The sequence below is a fragment of the Penaeus japonicus genome, unplaced genomic scaffold, assembly GCF_977035675.1.
Source record: "Penaeus japonicus unplaced genomic scaffold, GWHDUDI00000001_assembly GWHDUDI00000009, whole genome shotgun sequence".
In the NCBI taxonomy this organism is placed as follows: domain Eukaryota; kingdom Metazoa; phylum Arthropoda; class Malacostraca; order Decapoda; family Penaeidae; genus Penaeus; species Penaeus japonicus.
In genome coordinates, this window is record NW_028234411.1 from 1602206 (window position 1) to 1609705 (window position 7500).

The window sequence follows — 7500 nt, forward strand, 5'->3', positions numbered from 1 at the left end:
GTGTATGAGATAGATAGAGAGAGAGAGAGAGGAAGAGAGAGCGTGTAAATTTTTTTCTATGAACCTATCTCTATCTTCCTCTTGCTTCTCTCAGTCTATCTTCTCGGGCCTCCCCCTCCCCTCCCCACCCTCCCCTCCCCCTCTCTCGCCGCTGTTTGTGGCCTTAAAAGCCCAGCAAGCAAACACCACAGATCCCATTAAGTGTGGCCACCCTACCCCCTTCTGCAGGAGAATATTCCAGGGACCGAAACGCCTCTCTCTCTCTCTCTCTCTCTCTCTCTCTCTCTCTCTCTCTCTCTCTCTCTCTCTCTCTCTCTCTCTCTCTCTCTCTCTCTCTCTCTCTCTCTTCTCTCTCTCTCTCTCTCTCTCTCTTCTCTCTCTCTCTCTCTTCTCTCTCTCTCTCTCTCTCTCTCTCTCTCTCTCTCTCTCTCTCTCTCTCTCTCTCTCTCTCTCTCTCTCTCTCTCTCTCTCTCTCTCTCTCTCTCTCTCTCTATCTATCTATCTATCTATCTATCTCTTTCTCTCTCGCTCTTTCTTTCTCTCTCTCTAACTAACTTTCTTTCTCTTTTACTCTCTCTTATAATTTACCAACGTTCCTGTCTTTCTCCCCTACCGCCCTCCCTCCCCTACTACCCTCCCTCCCCTACTGCCCCCCCTCTCCTACTACCCTCCCTCCCCCCATGTAGTATTTACACCGAAGGAGCTGAGCCTCTTCGCCTCCTCCTTCCGGAAGAGTCCTGCGAGTGAGTGTTTAGTCAAGCGGAGGCACAGCCAGACGGCGGCGGCGCCCTCGGAGCCAGCCATCCCTGCGGCCGCTTTGTCGCCGGCGACGAGGGCGTGAACTGCCTCAAGGGGCGCCGTCCTTTGACTGACTCATCTCGCCCGAAGTAGCGCTCGTGGCAGGTGGGAGGTATTTTATATATATATATATATATATATATATATATATATATATATTTATATATATATTATGTTGTAGTTGTGTGTGTGGGTGTGTGTTGTGTGTGTGTGTGTGTGTGTGTGTGTGTGTGTGTGTGTGTACGTGTGTGTGTGTGTTATGTATTATTTTTTTGTGTGTGTAGTGTTTACATTATATATATATATATATATATATATATATATATTATATATATATATATATATATGTATGTATATATTTACACACACTCAAACACATCTGTGTTTGTGTGTGTGTGTCGTAAAGTTTGTGAATACTCGGTCACATTAGTGTCTTAGAGAGAAGAATTCTTGTTTCAAAGTGTGTTACAGAAAACCACAGCTCTTGTTTGCGTGTCAAGTGTGCATTATTGCATCACACTCTCACCGCTGCAACTAATGCAATCGAGGCTCATCGCTCATCTATGCCCTATATACACAGTCTCTTAATATAAAAAAGCAAAACAAACAAACAAATAGAACGACACTTGAATATATGAAAGGAAACAGAAAGGGTTAAAAGTTTTACTTTCTTTTTTAATTTTGAAATTTTGAGATCTCGGTTTAGTCGTTTTAACTTGCAGTATATACTATATATTTACTATATTTTTTTCGCAAATACTATATATTTACTTTATGCTTCTGTTTCACGTGATCTCCTTATCACATCAAGTTCTTCCTTGTGACAAGAGCTAAGTGCTTCTCCCCTCCCCTCATCCCCTATCCCCCCCCCCATCCCTTTCATTCGCAGCAGTAACCCAGTTAAAGAAAGTGCCATGCTGGCCTTTTTTTTTTTCGTGATATTGTTGTGAAGCTCACCTGCGAAGGGGCGTAGTTGGGCGCGCCGGCCGCCTCCAGCGCCTTCGTGTTGGGGAAGTCGTACTCCTGAAGCGCCTCCACCGCGGCCTCCACCGCCGCCGCCGCCGCCGCCTGCTCGTCGTAGTCGCTGGCCTCATACACGACCTTCATTCTCGCGTCCATGTCGTGGCGATTCGGGTACGAGCGCGAGCGCGCGCGCGCCGCCGCCACCGACGACGACAACGACGAGGAGGAGGAGGAGGAGGACGAAGAAGAGGGCGCCGAAGGAGGGCCGGGCGGCGACGGGGCCTTCGGGACGAAGTGCGACTCGAAGGAGGAGGCGAAGGGCAGCCCCTCGAACTCGGCGAAGGGCGAGGGCTGCACGCGGGCCGCCATCAGCAGCGACAGGAGGACCACGAGCAGCCTCGGGAGGGATCCGCAGCCATGGCGACCTCGCGCGAACATTCCTGCGAACACAAGGGCGGGCCGTTAGGGGTGGGCTCTCAGGAAAGGGCTAGGGAAGGGCGGGGGGGCAGGGGGCTCAGGGGGCTCTCAGGGGAAGGGAAAAGCCTGGGTAAGTCCTGAAGGGAAGGAAAGGGCGGGAGGGCCTGAGGGGTAGGGAAAGGCCTGGGTAAGTCCTGAAGGGAAGGGAAGGGACGGAGGGGGGCCTCAGGGGAAGGGAAAAGCCTGGGTAACACTTGAGGGGAAGGGAAGGGTTGGCTTTATGATGGGAAGGGAAGGGAAGGGCTGGTGGCAGAAATACGGGAGCAGAACGGAAGGGAAATTCGGAGAGGTGATAGAATGCTCCTAAATATCCATCAACATAAAAAGGGAGATAGACAAGTATGAATATAGACAGCTTGAATATATTTTACGAATATATGAATATAATATACGAATACATTATCTATTATAATATTTTCGTTCTCTTCATCTCTCTCTCTCTCTCTCTCTCTCTCTCTCTCTCTCTCTCTCTCTCTCTCTCTCTCTCTGCAACTCTTCACCCCCTCCACCACTCGCCCCACCTCCCCCTCTGCCCCCTCCCCCCTCCCTTCTTTTAAGACAATCACGGCGTCTGCACAAAGGTGGCACAAAAGGGGGGGAGGGGGGGAGGCGGTCAGCCAGCCAGGGCCAACAATGTCCTCCCTCTCCCTCCTTACCCCTCCCCTCCCCTCCCCTCCCCTCCCCTCCCCTCCCCTCCACCCTGGCACTCCAGAAGCAAGTGCCAAGTGAGAGAAAGAGAGAGAGAGAGAGAGAGAGAGAGAGAGAGAGAGAGAGAGAGAGAGAGAGAGAGAGAGAGAGGAGAGGAGGGAGAGAGGGAGGGGGAGAGAGAGAGAGAGAAAGAGAGAGAAGAAGAGGTGGAGGGAGTGGTGAAGAGAGAGAGAGAGAGAGAGAGAGAGAGAGAGAGAGAGAGAGAGAGAGAGAGAGAGAGAGAGAGAGAGAGAGAGAATGAGAGAGAGAGAGAAGAGAGAAAGAGAATGAGAGAGAGAGAGAGAAGAGAGAGAGAGAGAAGAGAGAGAGAGAGAGAGAGAGAGAGAGAGAGAGAGAGAGAGAGAGAGAGAGAGAGAGAGAGGGGGGGGGAAGGAGAGGAGGGGGGGGGGGGGAGAGAGAGAGAGAGAGAGAGAGAGAGAGAGAGAGAGAGAGAGAGAGAGAGAGAGAGAGAGAGAGAGAGAGAGAGAGAGGAACAATTAGAGAAAGAGGAGGAGGCAGAGGCTGGCACCTTTTTTTGTTGTTGTTGTTCTTGTTGTGTCGTTTTTTTCACTTGTTTTGTTGTTTTGTGCGTGTGACCGTTTGAGGTCTTTGTTGCCATTGTTTGTTTAATTGTTTCGTGTGGCTCGAGGAATGGGGGAGGGGAGGGGAGGGGAGGGGGAGGGAAGAGGAGAGGGAGGGGAGGAGGGGGAGGAAAGAGTTAAAGAGAGAGAGATAGAGAGCGGAGTAGGGAGAAAGGGGAGAGAGAGGGAGGGGAGTAGAGAGGGAGAAAGGGGGGGAGGGGCAGAGAAGAGAGAGAGAGAAGGAGGGTAAAGAGAAAAGGGGGAGAGGGGAAAAGGGTGAGGCAGGAAGTAGAAAGAGTGTCATTTGACGCTGTAATGGGTGCGGCGGGTGGGGGAAGGGGGGGGGGGGCGTGCAGCGTGGGTGTTATGTCGTTTAGTGAGTAAAGTTGTTTCGAGTGAGAGTGATGAAAATTATTCGGAAGAAGGTCACAATAAGGATAATCATTTCAACAATTTAAAAGCAATGTATAAACACCCATTGGTAAATATAAATTCTGATTTCTTTAAGGATCTTTACCTGTCGTAGATCATTGCGTCACCAATTTATTTCAATATATTTTTTTTTCCTAAGGCAATAAGAATTTTTCCTTTAAGAGCAAATACCCTCACAATTTCGTCTAAAATTACAATTACAAGACTCGCAATTAGAATAAAACGAGGCAATTGGCAAATTAAGACATCAGACAACACCAAAAAAAAAAAAAAATCTATCAGATTAAGAAATGAATTTTAACATCAGGAAAGGATGAAATCAGGCCTTCGCGCAACAATCTATCTGATTAAGAAATTAATTAAAAAATCAGGAAATGATGAAATCAGATCCTCGCGCAACCACACTTAAAAAAAATAATAAAAAAAAACCGCATGTGTCAATAGGCGAGCCATGTCCGTCGTCCATTTGTCTTGGCGGCGCGGTCGCTTACTCTCCGATGTCGTCCCTGGGGCCTCGTTGCTAATGGCCACGAATCACGTCGGACGTATCATCATAAGGCAGGACCGGAGGGGAAAGTATTGCCGTGAGAGTGTACGTAGGTGTCAAAGAATGAGAGCCAGAGAGACTATTCCACAAAGCAATCTTCAGAAAAGAAGGGAATTATGTTGCTACTATAAATAAGGACTCGATTTGTGCCGCTCTACATACCGGTCGAAAGGGAACCTTTCATTCCCGCCGCAATTGGGAACTGGAAATGGAGTTAACACATTTTTTACGACCACGACAAGGGGCTTATTTTCACGCTCTAGTCAGCCCAAGGTAACTGCCAATTAACCTGCTTCGTGGAAACTTCTTGAACCTTTCTTCTTTTCTCTTTAAACAGTCGGTTAATTGTTAGAGAAGAATGAAAGGGCGGGTTTGTGTGAGGAGGGCTGGACGCAAGGCTAATTTATAGCACGCTCTCCTTTGCGTGTAATTTCGGTGCTCGCGCCGAGAGGAGGGCTTTCTAGGGGCTCTTGCTCTTGCTCCTTCTCTTGCTCTTTCTCTTGCTCTTACTCCTTCTCTTGTTCTTGCTCCTTCTCTTGCCGCTGCTCGAGTGTCTGTCTGACGGCGTAGGCGGCGCGCTGCCGGCGTCTACTTTTCCTCCACTACCTACGCACGCCCACATTCAAGAACATGGTCACATATACGTACATATGCATATATATGTGTGTCAGTAGGCATGTGTGTGTGTGCGTCTGTGCGTGCGTGTGTATGTGTGTTTTTTGTGTGCCAGTGTACGTGCGTTTGTGCGTGTGCGTCCGTGTATGTGTGTGTGTGTGTGTTTGTGTGTGTATGGAAAGATAGATAGATAGCTAGATAGACATAAATATAGATGTGTTCCTACATACAGGTACTCTGCACGTGTTCCAGGATAAACACACACTCCGTCGGCATATTCCTCCCATTAATTTCCATTTCTCCTTCAGCGGCGTGCGTGCGGTGGGGGGAGGGGGGAGGGGGGGAGACAACGAGGAGGCCATCATGATGAAGAGGGAAAATCACAGGGCTTCCCTCTCCTCCTCCCCTCCCATCCTCCCCTCCCCTCCCTTCCCCTCGCCTTTACCCTCCCGAAATAAGGACCCCCCCTCCCCCCCTTCCAAAAGGCCGCGAAGGGAGGGGGTGGCGTCCTGAGGAACCCCTCTCCCCGCCCCTCCTCCCCTAAGATAATGACCCAGGTGACGCCCCGCCCTTGGCACCGGCGGCACCCGGAGCGGAGTGGCACCTGCGTTTTAATTACGGCCGCCCTCAATGACGCGCCATAATTCGTGACTTAATTTCCCGAGACCGGCGAGTAGAGGGCGTGACGTGTGCTTTGGATGACTGACTTTCTTTCCAGAGAATGACACGCATGAAATATTTGTGCTTTTTCATGTAATTATCATTGTTGGCGGATAAAAGTAAAGAAAATTTTTAGTGGATATAACCAATATATTCATATACTTCCAAATATATTCATTTTGACTGGATAAGGATATATCATAATGACACAGGACGGGTGGTACAGCATGTGTACCGCGCATTCAAAAGCCCAGTTGCCGGGCGGCACAGTATTGTGCCAGCTATTCATTTAATTTAGGCCTAATAATTCGAAAGCCCCGGCATTTGGACATTCTAGGCTAGAAATCCCCCGTCGGGAATGGGTTAATTAAACTACAGATAGATATACAAAGTCCAAATCAAATTCGAAATGTTGATGTACTACACTTAACATCACATACAAGGTTATAACTTGGGTATTTGAGAAAACAAAAATACGAAAATAACTTCCACAAGACAAAGAGCCTTTGCTACATACAGATGTTGCTGATATTCCCAGATCATTTTGGTGGGTCAGCGGCATGCGCGGGTGCCTAGCGACGACACCCCGATTCATTCTAGCAAAAAACGACTCGTTTTCTCTTAATATAAAATTGAATCTCGGATGAATGAACGAAAGTGAAGGCAATAAGATCGAAGCAACACTAGATCACTACCTAACACTATGTGCAAAGGGAAGCAGGCAAAAAAATAAGAAGAGTAAAAGTCGCCATCCGAGTCGGGCCAGCGTGTGAACGCCTGTTGACAAGCGAGCATCGGAAACAAATGAGCAGTGGGATGCGCAGTGTCAGGCAATGGCGCGCTTGTTGGACAATACAACCTGGTAGCCATCACACTTGGAGGTCTCCCGAAGCGCTTCTGTCAGCCCGAAAGAGTCGGGAGTCCTGCTGACGATTCCTTCTTTGCTCTTCCTCTGCTGACGCGCTTGCAACCAGGTTGTGCTTGTCCTTATGTCCTTCATCTGCTTGCATTTTTCATTACCCCTTTCATATAGCTCCGTTTTCACTCCAGTTTTCCTTTGTCTTTCCTTACAAGACTTGTGGAACTTGGATCCCGCGGGCCCATTGTCATTAATATTCCCAAACGACATCTTAAAAGAATAGTGATATGTAAACAATATCAAAATGGCGCGAGTGTGTACGTGCGAGTGTGAGTGTGTGTGTGGGTGTGTGTGTGTGTGTTTGTGTGTGTATGTGTTTGTGTTTGTGTGTGTATGTGTGCGTGCGTGTATGTGTGTGTGTGTGTGTGTGTGTCCGCGTGTCCTTTATCTCTCTCTTTCTCTCTCTCTCTCTCTGTATATATATATATATATATATATATATATATATATATATATATATATATATATATATATATATATTCATTTATATATCTACATACATGTGTATATGTATCTATGTCAACCTATATATAAGACCGTCCATAAAAGCGGCATATTCTAGGTCTTTTTCGTGAAGAGGTCTAAGTGATGGAATTACCAACGGCGTCTTTGATATCTCAGTGTCATTAATAAAAGGCCTCTCGCGTTTAGGGGGGGGGAGGGTTGACGATGAGAGAAAAAAAATGACTTTATTCGCACTGATGTCACTCTTTTATCCTCGGCGAATGACGTCACGGAGACACAAAGGGAGGACTACAGACCTATCAGCAATATGGTCTATTTTCGTCAAGGAAAATATCGGATTTCCCGCTATAAATAGG

General features: G+C 47.8%; 1 protein-coding gene across 2 annotated transcripts in view; it reads right to left on the reverse strand.

Annotated features, from left to right (window-relative positions):
- The window catches only part of LOC122263554 (uncharacterized), a 39724-nt gene that overhangs the window by 9522 nt on the left and 22702 nt on the right, over positions 1-7500 (reverse strand). For both annotated transcript variants that reach the window (XM_043032023.2, XM_043032022.2), the window contains exon 2: positions 1756-2201. In XM_043032023.2, the coding sequence (XP_042887957.2) occupies positions 1756-2199 (444 nt within the window). In that variant the 5' untranslated portion in view covers positions 2200-2201. The remainder of the gene's footprint in view (positions 1-1755; positions 2202-7500) is intronic.